Here is a 16,263-nt window from a genome sequence, read left to right as displayed (position 1 = left end):
CAGGCGTTGCTATGAGTTTATTTGGTGCCACACACAAGTTGGCATTGTTATAACTTTACCAAATTAACTGAGCCAAAAGAGGAAACGCTCCAGGGCTCAAATAAACAGTAACAAACATGCTGGGTTTGAATGAGTCTCAGCAAAAAACCCACACAATGGCAACTGGTGGTAATGATCACATATGTGATTGATTTCAGATTGATCTCAGCTCCCTGTAGCTCTAACCAAACACCTACCTCAACATGCTGTCTTTGTGTCACAATTACTCGCTACATATTAATAGTGCACTGTAGTATTTATTTGTTTTCTGTTGATATTTAAGATATTCATTTATTTTACTGTATCAACACCTTATTTTCCTAGTCTCTCAGCTAGTGCTTGATCTAGCTCAATGTTTTTTTTAATCTTTTTGTGTTCTCTCTCTCCTCCTCCCACGCTTTCATTCCCATTCTCAATAAACAGAGAGCAGAGAAACAATTTGCCGATGCATTTCTACCCCAACCTGCTGCTTCTCAGCTGGATGCCTGTCTACCCAATCAGCTCCCAGTTTGATCTGTAAGCATCCAATCAGCGCTTAATCTCCACTTTCAACTCACCCACTCCAATCAGCTTCAGGTTTAAAGGGCCTGAAAAACCAATTAGCATTCAGTTTGATCTGATTTTGAATCTGATTCAGCTTATCAACCGCATGCATGTATTTGTGTGTGTGTTAGAGTTCAGTTGAGCCAGTTGAAATGTTTTGAATCACGGTGAAACCCTGGAATATTTGATCCCAGTATGAATACAATGTAATGAACCCGTGTGCATGTGTGTGACAGAGAGAGTGTGAGTCTCACCACTAAAGCTTATTCTTTAGTGGAAACTGCACTCGCTGCCTTTTTACAGCTCTCTCTTTAGCACACGTACACACACACACACACACACACACACACACACTACACTCTTTCAGCCTAGACAAGCTAATCCCAGATAAGAGAGTGAAGACAGACCTTTTCATTAATGGCATCAGCTCGCCAACAAAGGCTGGCAGACAGGCTGGCTAACTAAAGCGCACACACACACACACACACACACACACACACACACACACACACACACACACACACACACACACCAGATCATGGTCACTTTTGGGAACATTATATAGACTTACATTCATTGCCTGGAGACTTACCCTAACTCTAACCATAACCACTACTTGCCTAACCCTAAACTGCCCCCAATGAACTGGTCCTAAGTCTGAATTGTCCCCAACAGTAGCCTATGACAGACCACACATACATACACACACACACACACACACACACACACACACACACACACACACACACAGGATAAAGTTATTTGAAGGCACTAAAATGATTGAGCAGGCGAGAGATAAACAATGCCCTGATAGAAACCCAGTTTCAGAGACAGCAGCAGTGCAAATAGGGTGATTTTCTTTTTGTCCAACTATCTGTGTTCACAGTGGTTATCTGCACTATTTTCATATTAATAAACACCAAACAAATGAATGTTTTGCTCCATTTGCTCCATAAAGTGCTGCTCTCTAATAGTTCAGTCAGTCAATACAGTTTTTCTAGAATTACTCATTAAGCAACGCCAACACACATGCAACTTTGCTCTCTTGGGGTTCAAAACGGATTTCCTGTTACATTTACAACTATCCCTGGTGCAACAACAGCAGGTAGGAACTACAATGACCAGGCAAGGGGTACCTACAATGATATGTACAGTAATTACACAACAGAGAATATATGAGAAGATTAATACCACTCTCATATTTGTCACAAGTCAGGAGGAGGTGTGTTTTGGGATCTTTTTGGAATGAATGTGCCGACTACAGAAACTTCAACTTCAACTGTTTCATTGACAGATGGACACCACAACAGTGAGAGAACTTTCTGCACAACTATTGAGAGTTTTACTTGCTGTGTTTCCTATCTTTTTCCACTGATGAGCTGCAGTAATGCTCTCTCTCCTCCAGAGGGCAAGTAACCACTAATAACCAATGAACTGTGAAGATTCTGCAGTGACACAGAAAAAAAACAAACTCCCTCTTTCTCTTTTACAGTTCCTTGTTTTCTCCCTCTTCTTTTTCTTTTTTGTTCCCTTTTTCATACCCCTATGTTGTCTTCATCCAAGTGTTCTTTTGCTCCATGCATTATATTTCTGTTTTTGCATGCATTCTCTCTTTCTCACTGTTTTTACTAGCTTTTAAATGCCCCCCTCACTGTTCACCTGTATCTGTCTTCTTCTTAATTGGACATTAACATCATCTTGGTTTGTAACGTATCCAAGATTCTCTTGTCAGTGATGTGAAATTTTGTGCTAAATATTGCCCTCTTTGTCTATCCCCCTCTGTCCCAAATAAACACACACATATTTGTTCTTCTATCTTTGTGGGGGCCGAAACACACACACACAATCTCTCCTAACGTAATCTCCCATCTGGTCAGTGTTTGTCTGTCCAAGCCATCAAACCAGGCCAGTCCACTTCCCATTAACCATTAAAAACCATAAACACACATATGCATGCACGCACACATACAGACACACACACTCACTTGACTCCATGGAACCATGAAATGACCCCACTTCATTTTACACACAGTCAGCCATTACAGTATCTGGCGCAAGCTGCATTGGTAAAGTAGAAACACAACTACACACACACACACACGCAAACAATCAGCATTAGACTTCTGATCCTTTTGATTGTATTGATCGTTATAACACACAAAGCGGAGGACACCATGGAGCTCTGACTATAAAACTGCAGCTGTTCATACTAAAGAGAATTTATATGCCACACATACACATCTGCTTCTCTAAACCAGCTCAGATGAATTAAACTCAGAGCTGAATGCCTGAACTATTAAACTGGTAAACACATTCAATACACAAACACACACACACACCTCTCTACTGGACTTACCTGCGCTCACAGTGATGGCTTCTATGAACTGGTCTCTCCAGCTGTTGGTTCCTACAAGCAGAGCCAGGTTGGTCTTCTTTATCAGCTTGTCCACTGTGTTCTGGTAAAGGACAGAGGGATAATAATGGTCAGACAGGAGAGTCCCAGCTAAAGTTTTGTTGAGGTTTATTCTTTACGTCAAAGAACCCTTATCACAAGTGTGCGAGAGAATGTTCAAGACACTGTCATTTAATAAAATCATTAATTTGCCAGAATTAGCAATTTGCCACTTGCCAGGCTTGAGAAAGGCTGTTGGATGGCTTTCTGGCAGAAAACAGGACAATGGCACTGTTCTTTCAGAGCAAACTGTTTTAAAGATTTCAGAATTTCTAGGTCACTGGAGATGCTCAAATGCAGCCTGTAATCCATTTCAAAGGAAGCGTGATGGGAGCATGTGTGCATTTGTTTCGGAAGCCAGTGAAAGAAAGATGCAACTAATTTTTAATACTATTTTTCTTTTTTAAACGCAGCTGTTTGCAGGATGCATAGCGATGAGGTAATGTATCTGTTTGTGGCTATGAAAGATTAATAATTGTAATATGACGATGCTTAAACTAAACTAAACTTTGTTTTTGTACCGTTCATACACCTAGGATACATGTAAGACTGCATTCACACCAAATCTGGCAATGCGGCACCTTCCCACAGAGTTGTGCGGGGGTGTTTATTTGTGCTTTAGAATGTAACCGCCATGAAATAATCAGAAAATAATTTTATTTTTCTGATTCACTGCTTTGTTCTCGCTACCGCTGCTCCCTCTTCATTCACTCTCTAGCTTGCTTGACCACTGCTGCTCTTTCTCTCTCTCTCGTGCTCTCGTGCCTTATCTTTTTTTTTTCTCGTGATTTTTAAAATGAGTTGGGAAGCTGACAAGAAGTCTAACTTAACAACATTATCAAAAGAGAAATGTCCTCTCCTCGTCCTAGTGACGTCTTTGTACTCCCTCATGCTAAAATGCTGCATGCAATGTAAACAAAGGCTCTTCTGGCTGTAAATCATTTCCTCTGAATTTGCTAGGAATACGAGCCAGTGGCAGGCATTTAGAAAAACTATATAGAAACAGCCAATCTTCTCACTGATGGTCTTGTTATGTAGGTCATATAGAGGCATCTGTATTAAATTGAGATCGTTTCATAACCAGTTAAAAACTTGTTGTAGTTGTTGTAAGTAATGAATTGAGGTTGGAAATGAAAAAGAAAACAGGGGGTAAAAATAACAGCGCAACACAGAACAAGAAAGATGGTATTACAAAAATCTTGTTGAGTACAATTGAATCAACACTCCACATACAAAAGGCAAAGTAAAGCTGGTTGTGTGCATGTGTGTGTGTGTGCATATGTGTGTCCACAGCAGCAGGGAGACACTATATACACCCCTAAGCTCCATTCAACACAATTAGCATCCCGGTTTCCCTCTGAAGTGGAGAGAAAAGCGGAGAGCGATCCCCACCGCTCTGCTAATTAATGTGTGTGCATGCATGAGTGTTTGTGTGTTATCTCAATCTGTCATAGTTCCTCCCTTTTGAAGAAAACAACAAAGAAATATAAATACTATGAAGGAAGCAAGGCAGTAAGGAAGCACAGAATGGAGGACACGGAGGAGGAAAGGAAGAAAAAAGAAGAATAACAGTGGGAAAGTAGGAAGGAAAATGAAGGAGGGAAGTGGAGGGAAATCTAGAGTGCATAGGATAAATTGAGTGTATGGTTGTATATACACTCTACAACCAAACATTGTTCAGTATTTTATTTTAAATTCTAGTGGAGATCCTAGAGTTTCTAGTGGCCAAATAGGCTGAGTTTTAAAATATACATAAAATGCAAAAAAAAATTAGAAATTTACTTGGATCTTGAATCAAGCGGCAACTACCACAGCTTGAGGCTGAAGCCAATGTGGAAGTATCTTAAAGTGAAAATGCCACTGACAGCCTTTGGATGTTGGCTCCAAAAGAAATCCCTGCAGGCTCCAACTGACTCACATTCAAATAGCGTCAACTTCTCTGTAGAAATACTACGGTAATATTTTTTTTCAACAAGTGATCATGGTCTCAATCACTAAATTTGGGCCCTCTAATAAATGTGCTGGTGATCATTATAGTAGCTTTAATGTCTGTCCTGTGGGTGTTGATTGACTCTCCTTGACTCCAGGACTTGCAATGAGTCGGACTATTGTTGTAATATTTCGGAAAGTTTAATTTTACTTGATTACAATACCTGCCCTGTTAGCATAATTTAGTTAAAGTAGCTACCATTAGCCCCAGTGTGCACCACTTGGTTTCCAGAGTAAGCTAGCGTTCGTTTCGGTCTGAGGCACAACTCTTACTCCTTATTTGGAAGGTCGTAGCTCCAAACGGAAAAGATGGCACTGACCATAAGCTGCAACTCTGGACTTCAAACCAGCTCCAATGCAAACCAATGGGTAATGTCATATCTCACCATGTCCATCTTCATATACAGCCTATGCTATCATTCGTCACTTTATGCCTGTTTACTGGCATTAGCAGAAAATCACATCTAATTAAGAAAAATAGTAAGAGCACCATTAGCTCTCCATGAAAATCACAATTCAGCTTGCACACTGCTCACCAGTTTTCTCTTCGTCTTGTGTGTTTTTTTTATTTATACTTTTTATTTAGTCAGTGTTTCTGTTACTTGAATAAAAGACACTTAGATCTGACAGGAAACTTTCAATTTACACGTGAAGTTTCTATAAAAACAACTTATCTTTTCATTCCTTCACTTTTGTTTAACTGTTATGTCAGATATTCTCACACTGTTGTACTCCACAGACAGATGGGAAGTACTTCAGACAACTATAGGACCAGTTCCATGCACGCACGCACGCACACATGCACACATGCACACATGCACACACACACACACACACAGGATAAAGTTATTTAATGTATAAAACTACTTGACAAAGTATAGCATCCTGTCAAGTGGTGAGCCATTACTGGGTGTTATTAACTGTCTGTCTGTCTAAAGTGAGAGTGTAGGTGGAACAGCAGCAAAGAACATGCATTAGTACGCACACACGTACGCACACACAAAATGTAACATGGATGGTAATTACATCTACACTTGTCTTAAGAGTCTGCGTGGGAGAGGGACAGCAAGGAAAGGATGCATGATTACACAGTTATTTCCTACATATCAGAAAGGTTTGTGTGGTTTTGGGTATAAATTGTGAGGATTGTGATTTTGTGTATTTGTGTGCATCTGTATCTTTTGATATAGCAGTAACAATTTTAGTATTATAACCATTTAAACCAGTTTGCTATTTGTAAGTTGTAAAAAGGATGTGTGCTGTACTATATCTTTGTGATGTGTCTGTGCTCAGTGATGATTAATAGTGTTTACTGATGTGATTTGACTGTCTTGAAACTGATTACCTTTGTGTAATGAAATCATCTCAGTGTTCAAGGTCGTGTGTTTGTCCTGTACTTATTTTGTTGATTATGTTTCATATGGAAACAGATGGGGTGGAGTACCATTGTAGTAGCTTCACAGGTTTGTAAATCTCCCTTCATCTGATCAAGAGCTAGTGTAAATTTTCCAAAAATCCCACTAAATACTGGGACCGTGTGCCTCTGCCATCGGCGTGATTGATTAAACTCTAATCAGACCTGCAACCTTTAAATCATCCATGTGACTCACAAACAAACACACTCCCTGTCTTACCTTGAACTCATATGATTCCTCTATGATGACCTCCAGTTTGACGTGATCTCCCAGCATGGGGCGACCCATCTCAGCGATGCGTCTCTCCTCTTCATCCTTTCCTGTCAGCGCCTCCTCCTCCTCCTCCTCTTCCTTTTGCTCTTCCTCTGCAAAACACCACAAGACAACAAATTGTAGTGTTAGAACAGGATGGCAGCAGGACGGTCAGGTTTTGGTAATGTTGTAGGAACTGGGTATTAATTAGACAAAAATAGCCTGCAAAGACTTTTGTAGTTGAGGAAAAAAAGTAGCAGTTAAGTAGAAAGGAGAAGTTTTAAGAGGGAACAATGTGTTGCAGACTTTTTTTCTTTGTAGCAAGTTTTTAGTGTCACATAGAAAATGTCAAATGTGAAAAGCTGGCTAGCATAACATAGCTACTAAATGAACAGTATAGAAAAAATGATTTAATCTCTAAAATTTTCCTCAGACATTTGTGTTAAAAATGTGACACTTACAATAGCCCAACTGGCACAGTAATTGTGCCAAGTTGGGCTATTGTTCTTATAATTACTACATAAATATAATATTATAAATAATAATTTTTGTCAGTTGTTAGACTCAACAATGTGGGAATTATACATTTTAGTGTTTAATAACAGCACTCCATCTGGCAACTTTTTTTTTTAACTGTGCTGAAATGCACAAAGCTCCGTCTTTATTACATACAACAAAACTACACCATTAACATCGAAGTTACTGAGTTTTGGCTTAAATTTGTTTTCTTAATAACACCATCACCATTAGGAAAATATTTATTTTCTGAAGCCTGATAGGATGTAAACACGGTAGGTGTTGAGTACAAATCTTCAAACTGAACTGACTCTACTTAATCACCATTGTCACTGACATAATTGGTGACAGTATAGCTCCCTGCTAAGCTATGACACACAGTACGTTACCTCACTGTACATTAAAAGACAGTGAAGGCCACAAAAACAATAGTGTGATAACGGCTGCTGAGCTACAAACCTTATACATACTGCTGTGTGTATGTTTTGTACTGAAATGGACATAACAGCTTGAACCAGCAACAGACTGAATTGACCACTGAACTAAAGACCGGCTGAATCAGCGGGGAAAGGCTGTGTTATGAAACTAACTACATTTAAAAATGTGAACAAACTACATAGTAAGTGACTACAAATTAAACTGAACTAAACAATTAGAATCAGCAAAGTGATTCCTCTCACTCATCTTTGTGTTTAATATCAGTGTACACTGTTCAATAGTTATAGTAACATTACTGGATGAAAATATACTTCCAGTTCCTCTATCATCTCATTATCCCTGTCTCACTATCTCACACAACTCCCCTCTCTTTTCCCTTTTCTTCTTTTCCTCTTTTCTTTTATGGTGTGTTGTCAGTAATTGAGTTTCACTGTAGGGTCTGAACTCACTGCTCGGATCAAAGGGAGGGAGAGTGAGAGAAAGATCGGCAATGATCAAAATTTCCGTGGGGGAACGGTTATCCATGCCATTGCCTTCCATTATATTCCAATGCATTGTGAGTCTGCAACAGCTCAGTGGTCATTTGTTCCCCTCAGTTGAGTTACAGCATGGAGCTTATAGCTCACACACGTACACACACACGCATGCATGCACATTTCTGCCAGGACCACTTTCATCAAAGTTAATTCCATCACAAGCGAGTGGCACAGTACTGTTTGGCAGTGTGGTTGTCTGCTCGTCCGTGCAGCATGCATGGTGAACGGACTGCATTTATATAGAGTCTTTCTAGTCTTCCCACCATTCAAAGTGCTTTACACTACATGCCAATATTCATCCATTTGCACACACATTCATACACTGATGGTAGAGGCTGCCATGCAAGGTGTCAACCTGCTCATCAGGAGGTGTTTCTAATGCTCATTCACACACACACACACACACACACACACACACACACACACACACACACGCTGATGGCACAGCCTTTGGGAGCAATTTAGGTTTCAGTATCTTGCCCAAGGACACTTCAACATCCTCTGATTAGTGGACAACCTGCTCTACCTCTGAGCCACAGCCAATGACAGCTGAAGGCAAGAAGAGCTGAAGGCAAGAAGAGGAGCAAACGAAGCCTCACAGGCATAAACAAGACATAGCCTGCTGCAACAATGACAGGTGCTATAATATTGTTGAACAGCAGAGAAGTCAATTCCTAAAGCTAATATCCGTTAATATATCCTTTCATATGGTTTTTGAAATACAAAAAAAGCTGCACATGGTTGAAGACACACAGTGTTGATGAATCGCTGATTGATTTTGCCTTATTAGGAGGAGGCAAGCTGGGGGGGATGGCTAGATAGTTAGATGGCAAAAAGTGGATTTTGCTGCAGGAGACCACTATTTGCTTCCCGTTTCCCACCGCGAGTTGGGACATTTTACTGTTGCTATGACGACAAAAGTTGGGTAACTTTAATATTCACAAATTCTGGGTGTTTCAGTGAAGGAGAAGGAGCACATACATTACAAAATACTTAAATTATGTAAGTTTTTTGTGGAAAAACCATATCAGATACAATTCCAAGCAGAGGATTTTTATATATCATAGAATATGACTGGAGGGGATCTTTAACCTAGCGAGTTCTGTAACTTGACAGGCAACATAAAAAGGTGCAGTGTAAATATTTCAGGCTTGATACTTGTGTTCAGAACCTCGCTGAACAATGTGACGTTTTCATTTAATGTTCTTCATCATAATGTGGCATCAGACCAGCATTTCTCTGCTACTATATGCACATTATATTCAAGCTACTGCTGTGTTGCTATTGATGAATCATTTGTTTCAATGATTATTGATTGAAACAACTATTTCAATGTCCTGTGATGGCTGTGCTGATGCAAAAAATGATGGGTTACATGGGTCAGAGCATTTGAATAAAACGTCTGATTTGACTAATAATCAGCAGTAAGAGTTTTGAAAGGAAGTAATCATATTAATGACAGATATTATATCACCTGACAATCAGAACCTATTTCATAGCTGGTGTGTTTTACCTGTTATTTGTTTTACATATTACTCACATATCGCGACTCTGAAAGTTCTTCAGATGTACTAAATGAGCTTTATTTGTTTGCTCTGAACATTACTTCAGAGATATTTTCAGTAAAACTGCCTGGTGGGAATTATATCTCACATGCCCTTCATGCTTCCTCTTTAGTTAAGTTGAATTCACAATGAGCTTCATTTACTTACACACACACACACAAACACACACCATTACACACGATGTAATGGTGATTTAATGAACTCAATTAACAGTCTACACTAAACCTCATGTGGGATGAGCTTGACCTGGCAGTATCCTTGTTAGCTACACTCCCAGTGTGTGTGTGTGTGTGTGTGTGTAAATGGACCTGACAGAGGTTGAATGTTGGAGGGTAAGATGCTGCTTACTGTCAAAGCTGCTGTCTGTACCATTTATCATTTTGACCCCGCCCCCTCCTCCGCTGTCCTTCTAGCTGCTCCTTCGCAGCTCAATTCAATGAAATACAACTGAATGTCCTTTACAGCCAGGACACAATATTTAAAATAATTTTCAACACATGCCCTTTTTTTCTACTTTAACTCCAAACAACTGCGTATATCTTTTAAAAGTGCGCACAGCATGAGAGGGAAATAATCTATACCTGCATGTGCATTATCCCTAAATTTCTTTTTTTGTTACATAACCATCTCCAACTCTTTCTTCCTCTTTCTAAATCTTTCCTTTCCTTTTGATCTACCACCTGTCACCTTATCCTCTTTGTCTCTGCTTTTCAGTATTAAAACCTCCCGTTGTATTCCTCCTATTTCTCTCTCTCTGTCTCTCAAGTCCTTCTTTACCTCTTTTCCGATTTAGTTTCCATTCAAATAAGCTTCAGTGAACTGCCAGAGCAACAAAGAGCACAGTACAGTACTTATTCAGTTAGCAACCTTGACAACATGACATTAGCTGTCAAATTAATACAGCTACCTTGCTATTTTCACTGTGAACAAATACATCCATACTGGGGACAACAGCCTCCCTCTCCCATTAGTAGTGTCATTACTGCTAGTTCTTAAAAAAAAGAACAATTTTCATAACTACTTTGCCTGTTATCATCTCCCAAAAGATGATTATTATCTGTTTTACTTTACTTTCTAGTCCATACCTCCCCAATGAGCACATTTATATTTTGGTTAGACATCCAAATATGCTGGATTTCAAAAATCACTAAATTGTTAGGAAAACACATTTTAGGGTGTTGTCCTGTTTGTCTTTCCCCACTTGTTTATGTTTCTGTGTCTGATTTGGGATGAGATAATGCATGTACTGTAAAAAACACAAAAACAAACATCCTATGAATAAGGATTACAAGTTAAGACTTAAAGCTATACATTAACTTAAAGTCACTGGGGTAACAACACGTACACATGTACAGTTTGAAGACAGTAACATGATGGAGGCTTGTTACTGTATGCGTCTTTTTAGACATTTGTCTCAAATGAATCGCATCTTCTCTCCAGTCAAAATCAAAACATAAACTCTGCAGCAACACTGGTTCTGGTCTGAATGCTGCTGCTTGAAATAGAGTAAAAGCTGTGAGAAATACAGTAGACGATGTGGCTCATGAAGGATCAGACTTGACAGTGTTTTACTATTGAGAAAATATACATAATTGGAAGTCAAGCCTAATTTGCAACTGAAATGTAAGGAAATAGCAGGAGATAGACCCAATTGCAGGAGCAGCAGGAACTCAAGAATAATTCTTTATTCAGGATATGTAGGCAACGGAAAACTGAACCGAACCAAACAAAGGATCCAACAAAGACTGATCCGAAAACAGGACTTAAATTCAGACAGAACTAATAAGGGAATAAGGAACGGGTGACTTGACAGAGGACAGGCAAGGAGCTGATTGCCTGGGGAAAACTCTGGGAACAGGGCAGGGCTAACGAAGCTGATGCAGGGCAGGTGTGGAAGGAAAAGCAGCACAGTGACACGGAGCAAACAGAAAACCAAAAACCCAGAAAACACAAATAGAGATAATGATGCTTGCAGTGATATATGTGTAGCAAGGCTGTACTACTGTGAAAAACAAAAACAGATTAAAGCCAATTTAAAGCAAAAACACTTGTGTGTATAGTAACCTGCAACTGTCAGTGCACAACTAGTTTACATCATGTAGAAACCCAACTTCTTAATTTGTCCCCTTAATGCCAGAAAGCTGTGGAAGAAAAGTCTGAGGGCACCTGGTGGATAATAGCAACTAAGAACATAGAGCCCAGATTGTGACAGAATCATGACATGAAAATTCATCCACCATAAGTAGGTACAAAATGCAAGAAATTAGGTTAAATTGAGTTTCTTAAACCTGCAATAACTCATTTAAAACTCAACACTGACATATCATCACTTTTTAAAGTTGATATGGCTAGCTGGATAGCAAACATTTTCCTATTTACACACCCAGCATATAACGGAGCAACATTAGCATTCATGTGGACTTGTGTTTCTGGCCACCTTGCAAATATAAGTCCGATATTCATTCTCTTTTATCTCTGTTTTATTTTCCACCTGCTCTTGAGGGAAATATCTGTCAATATAAAAATATTGGTTATAACTGTTTTAAGTTTTTTTTAAATTTATTTATTTTTGTTACAGCGTGATCATTTTTAGCCCAATTAAATTCAGCGATACATTTCTGATTAAATATTAATCAAGTTTTCAAGTTTAGGAAGTGTGTTTGTCTCTTTGTCTGGGGAAAATATAGGTTGATAAGCGCTGACAGGAGGTGTGTGTGTAGTGTGTATGTGGGCTTTTGCACCTTGTCATGCTTTGAAAGAGTTCCCAAATCTATAGACGTGATGGAAGACGACAGTAGGAAGAAGAGGGGAGAGGAAAAAGGGAGGCAGGAGTGAGAAGCTAAGAAGAGGAAAGCCAGACAAAAGAGGAAAAGAAGCAAGGAGGAGAAATGATGGAGAGAAATATCTAGAGAGGAGAGGAAAGGAGAGGAGAGGGGAGGATATTTACACCCTGTCATGTTTGATGGATTCAGGCTCCATCAGAGGTGGCAAAGTGAGGAAGAGAAGGGAAGAGTAAGCAGGGAGGGGAGGTATATTTGCACACTGTCAACATATAAAGACAGGAGGAGGAGCAGAGGAGGGAAACCTCTGCAATGTGTCTGCACTGTCAAGCAGGAGATGAGCAGATGGAAGGAGAAAGAAGACAGGGAGGAGACAGGGGAAGACATGGCCTTTGACAGGATTAAACAGTACAGCAGGGGACGAGGCAAGGAGGAAGAGGACGAGGAAGAAAGGGCTGTTACGCTGTCACACTTCTGGGGAGTCCCAACGGAGGAGGCAGAATAAGAGCAGAGGAGAGGAACAGGAGGAGAGAGGACAAGTGGAACTTTTAAAACTTGATAGGCTTTTAACTAGTTCGGAGGAGAGCAGAGAGGATGAGGGAGTGGATGAGGGAGTGGATGAGGGGAGGGGAATGAGAAGGAAGAAAAAGAGGAAGATGAGATGGTAGATAGGAGGATAATGGGATTGATGGGATGAGGGTTAAGGAAGAGTAGAAAGCAGAGAAGACTAGAAGATGAGTGAGTGGTTGAGGGGAGGGGAAGGTGGAATGAGAAGGAAAAAAAGGAACAAGATGAGACAGAGGAGTGAAGTATGGTGATGATGATGATGATGATGATGAGAAGATGGGGGAAGACCAAGGCTGTGTCCGAGGGCACTGTATTCATAGTCTGACATTCCTATTGTGTAAATTCATCCACTATATAGTGCCCTCAAAAATTCCACAGTGAAACAAAAAAGGCACAACATGTACACTAGTATCTGGTTCCACAGTGCAATGTGTTATATTTTATAGGTGCAAAAATTTCCATGCACGCTTTCTCCTAAAAATTACATTTATACACGACTAAATTGTTTTTCCAATTACGTTGCATTGGTAAACATATTCGCTGTCTGGATTATGTTACGTCTTTTCAAATGAATGAAGCGCTACAGTTATATATATATATATTGCCCTAAGGTTGGAGGTCGGAGGTTTGGGGTTGATGATGGATGTACAAGATGCAGGACTCTGACACCAGAGAACCTGGTCTGCATCCCAAGTCCTGTGTGTGGTAAGATTTAGGCAACAAAAGCACTTCGATTAAGGTTAGTGAAAGATCATCGTTTCACTTAAGTGTTAGGGAAAGACTGATTGGGTTTTTTTAGTTGACTACATTTAATATGTTTAATGTGTTTCTAGCTGCTGCAATTTAGTCGTATCTGAATGTAGTTTCTAGGAGACAGGGTTGAAAGTGATGATGATTCATAAGTGTCTCAATTTATCTGCTCACTATTGAGTGTCTATTGTATAGTAGCGAAGGAGTGAATGAGGGAGTAATTTCGGACACAGCTCAACTGTCAATCCCTGATTGATTTTATTGGTCTATATTACCTTGCAAGGCAGCTGGATTTGCAAGATCACAACATCATTAGATCATGTGAGAATCCATCTTGTCAGGCTTATGCGCTTGTGACTTACGGACTCTGGAAAGTAGTATAAACAGAGCTACTATGCATCCGTGGTGTCCACAGTTGTCCGTGTACACATCCGCTCGGGACTATATCTGTAGCTTAACAAACCATCTGGTGCATCAGGTTAGGGTCTATAGTCTAATCATCTACTATTGTGTTTATTAACACTATCACTGCTTATGCAGCTAATTACCATAGTCATGAATTTTACTGATAAAATAAACAAAACGACAACTACATTAATTTCCAATGATCATTAATCATTGTTAATGTGAATGTTACTCACTGATATCTGCACATTATTGTAATAAAGATCAAATATATCTATTTACATTATTTGGTGATTTGTACTGATTGATGAGGAAGTTAATGATACGGTTTCACAACACCTCATTAAAATGAATTACTAATGTTTACTATCATACACACAATAACAGAAGGTTAAATACATTTGCACACAACAGAGATGTAATGTATAGTATATAATAATGAATAAACCAAATGAGACCCTGGTGAACACACACTAACATGATAAACAAAGTATCATGCCCCCAATTAATTTCCATTGTTTTGGCACATGCACCATCTTAATTAGTGCTAGAGTTGATGATTATTTTATGTACTATTGCATAACACAACACAAGACACACATGCTACATACAGACGTACATGCACACACAGGGCAGAGAGAGGACTCAAGGAAAAAGGAGGATGAGAGGAGAGGACATCGCTGTCAGACAAAATCTGTCACATATTCACACACATACGTATGTGTGTGTGTATGCATCTGTGCAGCCACATGTTGGAATGCAGTTTTTTTACTTTATGAGTGTATACAGTGTGTGTGTGTCCATGCATGTTTGATGCTGTGTGTGTATTAGGACATGGGGTCATCACCCTCTGCAGGGCGCATGTGTTTTCAGCTGTTTTCCCTCTCAGCACTGTTCCTTCCTCATGCTGCACTTTCTGCCACCCGGATGACTGACGGAGGTTTACAGGCTGAGCTCTCCTCCGCCAACCCCCCCACCCCCGCCCCACCCCACTCTGCAGTCCTGAAGCGTCTCCAGACCAAATCAAAAAAACTGCACAGGGTCATCTAGAACTTCTAAAGCCTCGAGTGAATCCAACTTTTACTTCTAGAAAATAGTCAAAACACCACTAGATGACCGGATATCTGTCTCCGCCTGCGAATATTATAATATCTACCGTACTGTAGCTCCACCTGCACAAACAAAACAAAGCCGGATACAAGTTCACACCTGTTCTCCAGAGGTTGATGAAAGGCGATCTAGGACATGTGGGAAAATTCTACCAGAAATAGAAGCGGATGAAATAGGTTCATGGAAAAGCAAATTACATGCCTTTTCATTCTCTCCTGAAAAAATGAGAACTTGTTGCAGCTCCACAATTGTGAATAAATATATGATGTGGCAGATTTGGGTGGAGGGATTGTGTATATTGTGAAAAAAAATAATGTTTTAAACAAGTGGTGAGTACTTTCCCTGTTTCCAGTGGACGCAGCAACTGTGATATGATGCTAAAATATCAAAAAGTTTATACTATTATCTTTTGTCCATAAAAGTCACTCTGGATAATGAAATATACAGCAGCCCCCGTCTGTTCAGTGTTGCTTAACAGTAAAATGTTGCTCATATTATTATTTTATCCCATTATTTACATCTTTCCGGTTCTAAGTAAAGTCAACAGCTTCAAGAGAAATGACTGAACTACACTGTTTCTCTTCCCATCTATCTAACTCTGTACTGTGTGAAATATTAGTCGTATCACTGTTTCAGATGTTAGATCCTGTGCTTGTTTAGTCATTGCATTAATCCTGTCAACCTCAGTTGCTTTACAGCGAAGAACAGCTAAATGAAATGACAACAAAAAGCAAAGCAAAAGAATATCAGGCTTTTATCTCTAGCTCAGACACACTTCACGAATATATCTGAAGTAGGCTACGGGTCTGATAGAAGATGAAACAGGACCTCACTGGATTGTTATAAGAAAAAGCTGACTCTGTTCTCTCACTCTTTCACGCTCCCTGAATGTTAAAGCTGTTTTCT

At 39.6% G+C, this 16,263-nt stretch overlaps 1 protein-coding gene across 1 annotated transcript in view; it reads right to left on the bottom strand.

The window, feature by feature from the left end:
• The window catches only part of slc8a1b (solute carrier family 8 member 1b), a 149,130-nt gene that overhangs the window by 22,037 nt on the left and 110,830 nt on the right, over positions 1–16,263 (bottom strand). The window contains exons 6-7 of the mRNA XM_044373418.1: positions 6,658–6,803; positions 2,939–3,038 (exon numbers count right to left, since the gene is read on the bottom strand). Of these exons, the coding sequence (XP_044229353.1) occupies positions 2,939–3,038; positions 6,658–6,803 (246 nt within the window). The remainder of the gene's footprint in view (positions 1–2,938; positions 3,039–6,657; positions 6,804–16,263) is intronic.

The sequence above is a fragment of the Thunnus albacares genome, chromosome 14 (genome assembly GCF_914725855.1).
Source record: "Thunnus albacares chromosome 14, fThuAlb1.1, whole genome shotgun sequence".
NCBI classification, from domain to species: domain Eukaryota; kingdom Metazoa; phylum Chordata; class Actinopteri; order Scombriformes; family Scombridae; genus Thunnus; species Thunnus albacares.
Note: the sequence above shows the minus strand (reverse complement) of the source record. Positions and strands in the feature narration are given on the sequence as shown.